This window comes from Lepidochelys kempii, chromosome 2 (genome assembly GCF_965140265.1).
Source record: "Lepidochelys kempii isolate rLepKem1 chromosome 2, rLepKem1.hap2, whole genome shotgun sequence".
Classification (NCBI taxonomy): Eukaryota; Metazoa; Chordata; order Testudines; family Cheloniidae; genus Lepidochelys; species Lepidochelys kempii.
In genome coordinates this window covers 189,404,999-189,417,557 of record NC_133257.1, presented here as the reverse complement: position 1 = coordinate 189,417,557, position 12,559 = coordinate 189,404,999, and the positions used below count along the sequence as shown (strand labels likewise).

Below are 12,559 nucleotides of genomic sequence, written 5' to 3'. Positions count from 1 at the left end.
TTAGGGTACTTGTTACTGGGCATCTCTCCAAACTAACTGATGAACAGCACCGGACATTTGTTAACACACACACAAAACTCTCACAGGCAGTTGGTTTCATTCAACATTACTGAGTGACAGAAGGAGGGAGTAGGAGGTAGCAGCCCTCAGCCTTGGGCTTCTTCCATTTAGTATTGGTCAGGACCAGCCTTGAAGCCAAACAAAACAATTTTGGGCTCTTCAAGTTTTGCAACTCAGAGGCCAGACCTCTCCCTCTCTCTGGCAGCTGGACCAGATGGGGAAGAAAAAGCTCCCTGCCAGACACTCCTCTACCAACAACTGCAGAAGAAAAATGAACTCATATGTTGATGTTCTCCTCCAAACACAGGGCTCTGATCCTAACTTAGATCTTGCAATTTGGAGAGCCAAAGGCTCTGTGACATGTGAGATATGTGAACATTATGTGAATGTAGTATTCCCGCAGTGTCAAAGCTTTGGCTGTGGTGCAATGAATTAAGTTTTTCTTTTTTAAAACAGAAAAATATGGAATAGCATGAGACTCATGTGATGGACAGAAGGAGTAAGGGACCAAGTCCTGGTGAGGGTCACTGGGGCCAAGAATTGAGCAAAATTCAAAAAGGGATTGGCCATTTATAAGGATAGCAATATCCAGAGTTTTAATAGTAAATACTTAAAAACATAATTTGGAAGTGATAAAACCTAATTCTTCAGGGCCAATATTTCATTATTAAAGGTAAGAAAGACTTCCCTAGGTCAGAGGTGGGCAGAAATTACCCATATCTGCCTACTGAAAAGTTTTGTGCTCCCTGCTCTGAAACAGTTGGGTGCTGGCCACTAGCAGAGAAAAAGAAATGGGACTAGATGGACCCCAGGTCTTATCCAGTCTCTTAGTTTCTATATTCTTATGAAGGGAGTGGAATGGAGTAGAATGGAGATTGAAAATAATTGGAATTCCACACCCCAAGCAATTCTTGCACTTCCTCTATGTACTAAAATCTAAACTATAGAAGACCGTCAAGGAGCCCTATACTTGGGGAGAAGAAGTGGTGCTTCCAGTTTGGAGTGAAGAAGTTTACCAAATGTTTACAAATCAAAGCAACCCACTAACAGTTCTTTTATTTATATTACAAACAGATTACCGAGCAGCTAACTCAAGCAGCGTCAGCACTTCTATTATAAAACCTCTAGAGCAGGGGTTCTCAGGACAAATTATTTGATGGCCTCAGAGTGCGCCCACCAACTCTTGCTTGTGGCCACTCTCACACTTTTTCCTAAAATACTTAATTAGCTTTAGGAAAAATAAATATGCACATCCAAAGCGCTGGAATTTATTTATTACTAGCTACTAAATGTGCTATGAAAAGTGATATTACCATACATACAAGTATCACTTTTCACAGCAGAATTACTCAGCCCCGCAAGTCTGGGAACAAATTAAGCCCTGGATGGAAGATCAGGGGAAGCAGCAGAGGCTAAGGGCATGTGGCGGGGGGGGACCTGAAGCCCCGCAGAGGACAGAACCCAAAGCCGCATGGCTGGAGACTGCCTCCCCGCCACCCCCGGGCTAAAGCCCAAAGCCTGAGCCCCACCACCTCTGAAAAGGTGCGGAACTCACCGGCTGCCTGCTCCTTCAGCATTGTGCCCCAGGTGTCTCCAGAAGGGGTTCAGGCCCAACCCCTGCTGGAAGCCCCAGTAACCAACACCAAGGCAGTGCATCCAGGAGCACCAGGAAGGGGAAGGGGCTGCTGCTTCTTCTTCCCCCCCCCCACCCAACAACAGCCCAGGAAGCTGTGGCCGCAAGAAAAGCCCCTGGTGGCTGCATTTGAGAAACGCTGCAGTCTAAAGTGACTGTTCCGTAACTGAAGTAGAGCTTTGGAAAGTCTACCTAACATGCCCCATGCTCCCACCTAAATGGCAGCATGTGTAACCCTTAATTACGCTAGGTGGTGACTGTGACAACTCTTAAAGCAACCTGCAAGCTGGGGCTCTTGGACTCCCTCTAGCTCCTTCCATAATCCTGCTCACTGGAAAGCTGTCCACAGTAATGCCTCATTCAGGGTCAAGAAAGTCAGAAACATGCTTAAACATGAACCCTGGTTCATGTAAATAAAATGTAAATAAAATGTTATTTTCAAGGCAGGTAACTGTTGTATCTAGAATTCATAGGGTTATTGTGTTCAAATAAAAAAAGGACAACTTCTAATTACCATAATGTTTACAAATCAAAGCAACCCACTAACAGTTCTTTTGTTTATATTACAAACAGATTACCGAGCAGTTACCTCAAGCAGCGTCAATACATCTATTATCAAACCTCTAAAGCAGGGGTTCTCAGGACAAATTATTTGTACACTTGAAATCTAGGCAATCCAATAAAAGAAAAAATAGTTTCAGGTAGCATACCCAACCCTGAGCGTACCTATCATTTTTTAAAAAATGGATCTTCTCTCTCTCTCATTTTCTTTTTGTCAAAGTCCCAAAGAGAACAGGGGGAACTGACAAACTGTCTACAAAGTTCTGAAATGCACAAAGAGTAAACAAACTGGAAAAAAAAAATTCTCTCTTCTAATCTTTTCCAGTTATGATAATCTTGGGTATTTCAGCAAAAGTCTGCTTACCAAGTTGACACTGTCCCTTTATTTTCTGCTTGTCATTTCTAGAATCAAGCAAAACAGTGATTCTGCAGGAGTAGCAGAGCATTTCCCCAAATTTTACCATCAACTAAAGCAAAAAAATAGCTTATTTCTACTATGTAGACCACTACAGCAGGCCAATGGAATTAAGGAATATACTTTAGATCAACAGCTTTTCAAAACTCATTATTCACTCAAAGTACTGGGCTTACGGTACTCTTCCTTGTTGTACCTACCAATCAACAAAAAATTCAAGGTATCCTTCATTTGGATTCTCCAACTTCGGTGTTCCCATTTCAGCTTTGACTCCTACCAGGATGTCCGTATGTCCCTGTTAAAATACCAGCATCACTCAACCAGAAAAATATTCCACGCCATAGCTTGTACAATTTATCCACATGGGGTCAAACTTTTATTAATTTTTATCTTTATGTTATCTACACAAACTATTCTGCCAAATAGCATTTTGAGCATGACCCAGTATTTAATAAATCAAAGCTTTCAAAGAGACAGTGTTAAGCTTGAGAACGTTTCCTGAAATAAACCCTATGTATGCACAAAATTTCTCTATGCTAACAGGACATTTTAAATATCCATGACTTTATAAATTCAGTCCTGGAATAAAAACATATGCAGAACTATTCTAATATCCTGAGCGATAGCCACTGTCTATACATACAACAGCCATTAAAGCAGCAGTTTTACTTTGTTGGGATACGAACACTGAAGAATTATTTCTCTATTTATTAGTCATACTACTGACTTTACTTTCACAGGTTTACATGGTGGATTATTTCAGCTTCCCCTGACCTCAATGTACTTTGTCAATAGATCTCGCTCACCGCAAGGGCTTGTCTACACTTACAGCACTGCCAGGGTTCAGCTACAGCACTTAGTGAAGACATTACCTATACCAATAGGAGAGTTTCTCCTGTCAGTGTAAATACTCCACCTCTCTAAGAGGCGGTAGCTATGTCGACGGGAAAAGCCCTCCCATCGACATAGCGCTCTCTACACCGGGAGTTAGGTTGGTATGATGCGTTGCTTAGTGGTGTGGATTTTCTACATCCCTGAGCAATGAAGTTATTCTGACATAAGATTGTAGAGTAGACCAGGGCCAAGTAACCATTCTTTATGGACGGTGTCACAGTTTCAGGCTCAATCCACCTGTATTCCCCTGCCCTACAGTCCCTTGAGGGCACTCACTTAAAAATTTTTGGCTCCCAGCCAGCGTCTCTCATGGGCAGAGATCTATGTTCCATGCTCTCCTGACTGGAGTTTTAAGGCTGCACAGTTCCGCAGATTACACTATACTATCCCCAGCAAGCCAGACGGCCTAACCAGGCCAGTGCCTGGCTTTCTTTCCAAAGGCTATGACCAGTATATTGCCTGCAGTTATAAGATAGAAGGAGCTGTGTGCTAAGCAAGCATATTTATTCTTAAAACAAAAGCATTACAGAGAAAACACTTCAAAAGCCATAAGAGTTCCAATATGCATGCTAAAAGCTCACCAGAGATTACCCATTAGTCTTATGGGCCCTAGTAGGGCAAGTCCTTCCAACCCTTCTGCAAGGCATACTGCCCCCACCTCCCCATCCTTCAGGTCAGAAGGTCCTGTCCATTTGCTGGATCAGAAAGGCAGCCTTGAGTCAGGCTCTTTATCCAAAAGTCCCTTCTTTGTTTGCTGGTCTCTGGAGAGTCCAGTTTGAACCAGTATATGTGAGTGTCCCCAAGGAGGTTGTACTTCTCTCCGGGCTTACAACCTGCCTGATTTGCCTTAATCACCCCTCTGTTATTTAGTTCCTGGAGGAGCAGTTGTAGCCCACCCCCATGGAGCAGAACACAATCATACATAAACCATTCATTTAAAACAATGGATCCCAAAGACACTGAACAGGGTTGCAATATCTGTCACAGACAGTTAGGAGGTGGTGCAGGGGAATGAACGGGAGCTTCAGTTTGTGCTACATATCATCAAAGTCAAATTTCTGTTAATACTGTAGTGTATATTTCAGATAGTAATGATACATAAAGTGAATACTGTTATTGTGTGTATTTTTATGTTTGTATTAAAGAGTGTTAAAAAAGTATTAAAAATACAAATACAAATAAATACAAATAAAAAGTATTAAAAAATACAAACACTGTGATAAGGTCTGGACTTGACCTACAACCTCAGATTCATGATAATTTAGGAGCTTCAACTAGCAATACATAAAAACTCCTCGTATCTGTACTTACAAGCTTCACTCTTGCAGATCCACTTGTGTTTGATACAACATCTGTTTCCACTTCAATACATCTATAGTCTTCACAGCCACGGCCATCTACCCGAAGATCCTCCTAAGCATAGCCATTACCATAGTTTTGTTAAGCAATATAACTGATCCATATTAACAATAAGTCAAATGGAAATTTAAAATAACTTCCACATTTTTATCTGGGATTAACAAAGCTAAATGGAGAAAAACAGATGGTCTTGTAGTTAAAGTGCTGGAGTATGACTTGAAAGATCTAATTTAATTCCCAGTTCAGTTACTGACTTCCTGCATGAACTGTAAAATGGAGATAGAAAGTAATAATTTTATTAAGATAACGTTGAAGTAAAAAGAAAACAGTTCAGAATTTAAGCATAGAAGTTTCTGGTTATCAGGGATTAAGGTACAGATTATCAAGGGGTTCAAAATTCGGTTTAGGAACGGGTGGCGTAAGGAATACATTAGAAACTAAGTTTAGAAAATGAGTATTTCAGTCTTGATCCTGCAACAAGTTCCACGTGGGCAGATGCCTTTCAGCTTCAGTGCAGCTCCCTATGAATAGATGGAAACCTGTGTCCACAGCTCATTGCAGGATCAGGGCCTTAAATGCTAACCTCTTTAAGGCAATAGCTTTGTATTTTTGTAGCAACTAGCATAATGAGGCTCTGATCATAGTTGGGGCCTCCAGAGAATACATACATAAATTGATTATGGAGAAAGAACTGGGTAGTTTGAATTGCCAGCCAAAGTTACCGGTGCCTTTAAGCAAAATAATAAACTGTCCATACACCTTGCCTTCACTTAAGATGCTTGTTGGTAATAGCTATACCAGTAAACCCTCCTAGTGTAAACATACTTTATACCAGCAAAAAAGTTATTTTGCAAATATACCTTCTTCCCTGAAATACAGGCACAAGGCTTTTTTTGATGATATAAACGGTCTCTACCTTGGCTTTTACCAGCATAAATATGCTGACCAAAAAAAAAGCACCCCACCCAACTACGTGGGCAAAACTTTTAAGTGCAGACCAGACCTAAGATAGCAACTCCAGTTAAAAAAAAAAAAAATCCTGTTGCAGAAAGAACATATCTAGGAACTTTCATGGCTTTGTACTATCTGAGATGTGTACTGCAGGCAGGAGATCAAACCTTACTATTTGTTACATAGCTATACATCCCAAACAACTCCACCGCAGCCTCAATGGAGCTGCACTGGCAGAAAACCCAGGATCAGAATCTTCCCTCTCAGGGGAGCCGCTACAGGCTGTTTATTTAAGGGTGCTGTGCCGAGGCCGGTCAGAGGACAGGGATCTCGCTAAGGACACAATCACGGGCTCTCGTGCCCCACTGGCCCGATCACAGCTGCAATCTACACTCGGCGCAGGTCGCAAATCTCGCCTTGGCCAAACGCGCACCGGCGAGCGGCTCTGCGGGCACCCGGCCACAAGTGGCGGGGGGGGGAGGGGGGGAGGGGAAGGACGGCAGAGGCTAATCACTACCACCCCCGTCCGCCCCACGCCCTCGGGCCCCGCCCCCACGGCCCCGCCCGCTACCTGGATACCGTGCACGACGTAGACCTTCTCCGCCTCGCTCAGCACCACGGACGCCATGCCGCGCGCCGGGCTCCAGGCGCGACGCCGGCCGCCGCCCGGTGATGCCGTCACCCAAACGCGACGAAGCTAACTCCCGCGACGTTTCCTTTCCTTCCTCCACCCGCGCGTAATTACGTCATCCGCGTTGTGATGCCTGCCTGAGGCCGGGCGCGCGAGCACCGTCTCCCCTCCCCCCCCGCCCTCTCTGGGTGATTCTGAGTCACGGCCCGGTTGGTGCGCGCGTTACGGAGAGAGGGGGGGGGGAGCTGGGCGGGCCCTAGCGTGTGACGCCCAGCGGCGGTCGGGGAGGGCGGGGCTTGAGTGGGGGGAGGGGAAGAAATGGTCCCACGTGGGACTAGTAGAGGCGCAGAGGGGAGTCCTGGGGTCCCTGTGTGAACGCGCTCCGTGCGTGCACGTGCGTTCTTGCCTGTGAGCCTACCGGAGTGGCGCGGTGTGCGTGTCTTGCATGGTGCCCGGATGTGCATCCTGTGGGTAAGGTGTCACCTCAGAGGCACGGCCCTGTGGAGGACCAAAGCCCTTCTGTGTTATAAATACATTAAAAACAGATGAAAACTCTCAAGAAAGGACTGAAATGTTAGCTGACAAAGCACAGAGTGGGGGACTGAGTTCTGTGGTCTGTCTGTCCTTGTTTTGTCCCCTGGTTACACAGTGTCACACAGCAAATTGCAAATCTTCAACAGATAGTGCACATGAAAAACTATGTTAAATTGCACAGTCAGGCTGTCAAAAATTAGGAGATGTCAGAGCTAAGGTTACCTGTGCAACTAGGGTTGCCAGCCCACCAGGATTGCCCCAGAGTCTTCAGGAATTAAAGATTAATATTTAATTAAAGATGATGTCATGTGATGAAACTTCCAGGAATACAACCAAAATTGGCAACCCTATGTGCAACGTGAATTTGCCCTCTCTTGTGTGTCTGCACTATGACTGTCTTTACCATTTTTCCTAAAGGATGGAAAGTCCTTGAGTGTTTTAACATTTCGGTTTTTTGCTTATAATTCAGTGTGTGGACCCATGCCTTATTTAATGCATGCCAGTCAATTTTATGTCCCTGCTCCAAAACAAGAGGGTACCTGAGCTTCTCAAATAACAGGTTGCCAGAATTTTTTAAGATGGGCAAAGCAACATATATTTCTTTAACGATGTTCTCTGCGGCATGTAAAATTCTGCCCCAAACAGTTAAAGTTTGACAAAGTTATAAGCGACTGAAAACAGGGTCAAATAATAGAAAGTGTCTGGCAACCTTAATAATGGACTGTGTGCTACCTGCCCATATAATAAGGAGTGAGTCAATGGAAGTGACTATAATTCCAGCTATATTCTGGCATGTTTTATACTAGAGCACTTTGGATGCTCACAAGCCACTTGGCCTGGCTTAAGCTGTAAATACAAAAGTGCTGAGCAGCAGCAACTCCTGTTGCATACTCATATATATATGTAGTGACTAGTGTGTACCAGTATGTGAATACACAAGGTGGATGTAGGACACGTCTTTATATGCATGTTATGAAAAATGTGTGTATAACACACAGACAAGGTGAGGTAATATCTTTTATTGGACCAACTTCTGTTGGTGGAAGAGACAAGCTTTTGAGCTTACATATACATATGCTAGTCTTTTTGTTCTTCTTTTCTAGTATCACGGAAAGACCCCAAATTAGGGATAGGCACCAAAGAAACACCATAGGCCCTGTCCCAAACATTTTGCAGTTTAAATAAACAAAACAGAAAAAGGGGGAAGAGGTTGTAACATATAAACTGAACAATCCAGATATTGGGTGGGAAATGTCTATATATGTAATGTGTGCACATATAGATGCGTATGCGTCCTGCACCAGTGCGGTCAATGGGAGCAGCAGCAACCCCAGTGTGTGTGTGGATACAGCAGGTGCTTAACGAGTGCACAGAAACTGTTGTACGAGGCCAATGCATTGCAGTATATTGCGCGCCTGGGCTTCCCTCAATAGCCGGACCGGAGTACGTGCTTTGCTCAGTCTCTGTGGGAGGGACCAGGTCCCGAGGAGGAGATGACGCTGTGTTGAGGAAGTGAAAGTTCTCCGTGCTGCTCACTTCCTGGTCTCGCCCCCTCCCAGTAGCAATAGGGGGCAGCACGGGTAGCCACTGGCGCCTGCTGCCGCAGCAGCCCCGGGGCGTCGCGCGCTTGGCGTCCCTGGCTCGCGAGGCGAATGGAACGTTGCGTTGGGCGACGGAACGTTGACCCGGGTGGCTGCGAGGTTCGGAGCTCGCGCTCGCTGAGCTGGACCAGCAGCAGCTGCGGGGACCGGCGGCGGCGGCTCTGGATGCGGGTAGGTTGAGCCCCGCGGGAGCGCGGCTCGAGGGGTTCTAGCTCGCCCTGGGAAGGCGGCCAGCGGGCGGACCGGCAGCGGCCGCGCACACCTAGCCAGGGCCGGCAGCAGCCGCGCCCCCTCTGCAGGGAGATGCAGGCTGGCGACAGGCGGGTCAGGAAGCTCGAGGTGGAGCTTGGTCTTGTCTCGTGCCTGGGTGAGCAGGGGGCTCCTGCAAGATGAAGCCGGTGTCCCCAAGGGCAGGTGTGGCTCGAGCCGTGCAATGCCTGAGCTCCAGTGGGATCCCTCTCCGCTTGGCTGGGGAGATGTAGGTGGAAAGGGGTGGGGGCTGAAGAAGTGAGTCAATGCACAGGCTGCTGGGGAGAGAGAAATCTCGGGGAGTATGTGGCTAAGGAGAATACAAAACAAACAAGTGCTCCATGCACATTCCACCCGTAACGATAGTCTTTTTGGCGTATGTTCAGAGCATATAAAGAACTCCCACAGGCGGCCAGGACCCCATTTCCACGCTCTTTGGGGGTCCTCAAACGTCTACTGCAGTCCATGGAAATTTGAGGGAGTTGGGGTGTGTTCAAACAGCACAGGATCAGGCCCCAACATGTCATTTACTAGAGCTGTTTCTGCCAAGGGAACATACATTTGGTCTCTGCACCAGTCTGATATTTTCACATTGGCACTATTTAAAAGGTAAATCCCATGCAGCAGCCCTGGAAGATGTCTCGTTTTAAATAGGTTTCAGAGTAGCAGCCGTGTTAGTCTGTATCCGCAAAAAAAACAGGAGTACTTGTGGCACCTTAGAGACAAACCAATTTATTTGAGCATAAGCTTTCGTGAGCTACAGCTCACTTCATCGGATGCATTCAGCTGTAGCTCACGAAAGCTTATGCTCAAATAAATTGGTTAGTCTCTAAGGTGCCACAAGTACTCCTTTTCTTCATGGGGAAATAGTTTTACTTTGTGTAATGACACATCCACTTCCAGTCTTTATCCAAGCCTAATTTAATGGTGTCCAGTTTGCAAATTAATTCCAATTCAGCTGTCTCTCGTTGGAGTCTGTTTTTGAAGGTTTTTTGTTGTAAAATTGCGACTTTTAGGTCTGTAATCGAGTGACCAGAGAGATTGAAGTGTTCTCCGACTGGTTTTTGAATGTTATAATTCTTGAGGTCTGATTTGTGTCCATTTATTCTTTTACGTAGAGACTGTCTGGTTTGGCCAATGTACATGGCAGAGGGGCATTGCTGGCACATGATGGCATATATCACATTGGTAGATGTGCAGGTGAACGAGCCTCTGATAATATGGCTGTTGTGATTAGGCCCTGTGATGGTGTCCCCTGAATAGATATGTGGACACAGTTGGCAACAGGCTTTGTTGCAAGGATAGGTTTCTGTGGTGTGTGTTTACCAGCAACCACAAAACAAAAACACTAACCCAGGAACCTATCCTATTCTTTTTAAATAGACTTTTACCTATTTTAAAAAAGTTTATTTTACTTCATTTAGGCCTTCAGCATCCCAGCACTGTTTGTGTTACTGAACAATGCTGTTCAAAACAGTATATAAACACATCCTTTAATGAGGTGCCATGGGATTTAAATTCTGCAACCTCAACAGTTGGACAGTGCCTTGGAAACCTAGAATTGAATTAAAATAAAGAAGTTTGAATGCCGGTGAGATCTTTAACAAGTATGTGAACAGTTAAACACTTGCACTCATCTGAAAAGTGCTTTGTACATCATTTGATGTTTAATTGGGGCTTATAACGGCATACTACTGTATAAAAGTTATGACCTCCACTTTTATGTATAAGCCATCCTAAAACTACGATGCTACAAGACAGTGGCTCTCAACCTTTCCAGACTACTGTATCCCTTTCAGGAGTCTGTTTTGTCTTGCGTACCCCAAGTGTCACCTCACTTAAAAACTTGCTTACAAAATCAGACATAAAAATACAAAAGTGTCATAGCACGTGATTACTGAAAAATTGCTTCTTTCTCATGCTTACAATATAATTATAAAATAAATCAATTGGAATATAAATATTGTACTTACATTTCAGTGTAACTTATATAGAGCAGTACCAACAAACCATTGTATGAAATTTTAGTTTGTACTTACATCACTAATGTAAAACTAGGCAAATATTTAGGTGAGTTGATGTACCCCTTGGAAGACCTCTGCGTACCCCCAGGGGGGTACATGTACCCCTGGTTGAGAATCACTGCATGTTAGTGAAAAGTAATTCCTATTGATTTATTTTTAATACTTTTGAATATTTCTAGAGCTCTTTCAACATTATCATAAAATAATTTTTCCATAAATATATAAATTTGGTATTGTTCACTAGAACTCTTCAGCATTTGAGAAAACCTAGGAAAATAAATCACAAATACTCATCTTTCACCTGCAATCCTTTTTTGAATCTGTTCCCAGAGTGCAGATCAGAATTCTGTTAGATTTTTCTTGGCTCCCAATCCAAATAAGGGCAAGTATATTTTCAGACACACAAATGAGACTACTGTGCTGGACATGCAAGGTGATGAAGATGCAAATAAGCCAGAGGGAGAGAGGCTTTCACTCAAATTATGACAGCATATTGTTCCATTATGACGGTAACATAGAAAGTGTGTTGATATTTTACAGCAAATGACTGCCATCTACAACAAGACAGTAGGATCTTGAGGCCAGTTTCAGTGAAAGTTATGTTTTTCAGTATTTGATGAAAGCAACAAAAAGGCTTTTTTTAAAATAAGGTAATGACTGTCAATGTTGAAACTTTTATGTAAAAGTGAAGCTACATGTTTGTTTCTGTCATTGCCTTTAAAAGTGCTTTAAAGAGCCAGTCCTACAAACACTAGTGCTGTTTGACTGTAGAATTTACTACCATGAGTAGTTCTTATTTCATCTGTGGGACTGATCATAATAAGAAGTATTGCATTTGGACAAAATGTTCACGGAAATTTAGAGACAAGGACCCCAGAAGTTTGATGCAATTGCAGATCTTTTTTGTCATAAAATAAACTTTATTTTTCCAAATAAATGGAAGGTTTTCAGCATATTAATTCTTGCTAGAAATATTTTGCATCATTTTTAATAATAAAGGTTCTATTTCAATTCTTAGTTTTTATTTAAATGTTGCAGTTATAGATAAACTACACATACCTATTTAAAAACTTGTTCAATAAGATAAGCCCTTCACAAAGAAGTTTTTATGACAATATTTGTTTTATTAATCCAGCTGTAGGAATAGGGTTTAAGAGGAATGCTTTTCACCAGGCATAATAGTGCAGTGAAGACAGAATTATTATGCTGCTCTCTTGGGTAGAAAGTTGTCAATTTCTCGCCTTTCCTATGGACCGTTCTCTTTACTCTGATGAGGTTAAGAGAAGAAACTGTGACTACAAATCTTAATAGGTTTCTGTACGAGAGATGTGGGAACTTGTCTTATGATGACATTCTTGTTCGCTTGTTTGCATTTTTAATGACTAGTTTTTCTTATCTTAGGGCAGGTCTACACTTAAAAAGTTGCATTGGTGTGCCGCTGTTGTGCTTAAGTGAAGACACTGCTATGCCAATTAGCACAGTTAATCTACCTCTCCGAGAGGCAACAGCTATGTTGATGGGAGAGGCTCTCCCGTTGACATAGTGCTGTCTACATGGGAGGCGAAGGTCGGTATAACTGCATGCTCAGGGGTTATATGACATAGTTATACTGACATAGGTCTGTAGTGTACACTTAGCCTTAGTGTA

At 43.6% G+C, this 12,559-nt stretch overlaps 2 protein-coding genes across 3 annotated transcripts in view; one reads left to right on the top strand and one right to left on the bottom strand.

Annotated features, from left to right (window-relative positions):
* The window catches only part of EXOSC7 (exosome component 7), a 36,055-nt gene extending 29,460 nt beyond the window's left edge, over positions 1-6,595 (bottom strand). The window contains exons 1-3 of the mRNA XM_073333146.1: positions 6,445-6,595; positions 4,875-4,976; positions 2,870-2,964 (exon numbers count right to left, since the gene is read on the bottom strand). Coding sequence (XP_073189247.1) covers positions 2,870-2,964; positions 4,875-4,976; positions 6,445-6,501 — 254 coding nt within the window. The 5' untranslated portion in view covers positions 6,502-6,595. The remainder of the gene's footprint in view (positions 1-2,869; positions 2,965-4,874; positions 4,977-6,444) is intronic.
* A 271-nt stretch (positions 6,596-6,866) lies between these two features.
* The window catches only part of ZDHHC3 (zDHHC palmitoyltransferase 3), a 31,494-nt gene continuing 25,801 nt past the window's right edge, over positions 6,867-12,559 (top strand). Inside the window, exon 1 of one of the 2 annotated variants that reach the window (XM_073333145.1) lies at positions 6,867-6,975. The gene's annotated coding sequence lies outside the window, so the exon portion shown is untranslated. Of the gene's footprint in view, positions 6,976-8,419; positions 8,811-12,559 lie in introns of those variants that run through there. The other variant, XM_073333143.1, reaches the window with a different exon arrangement.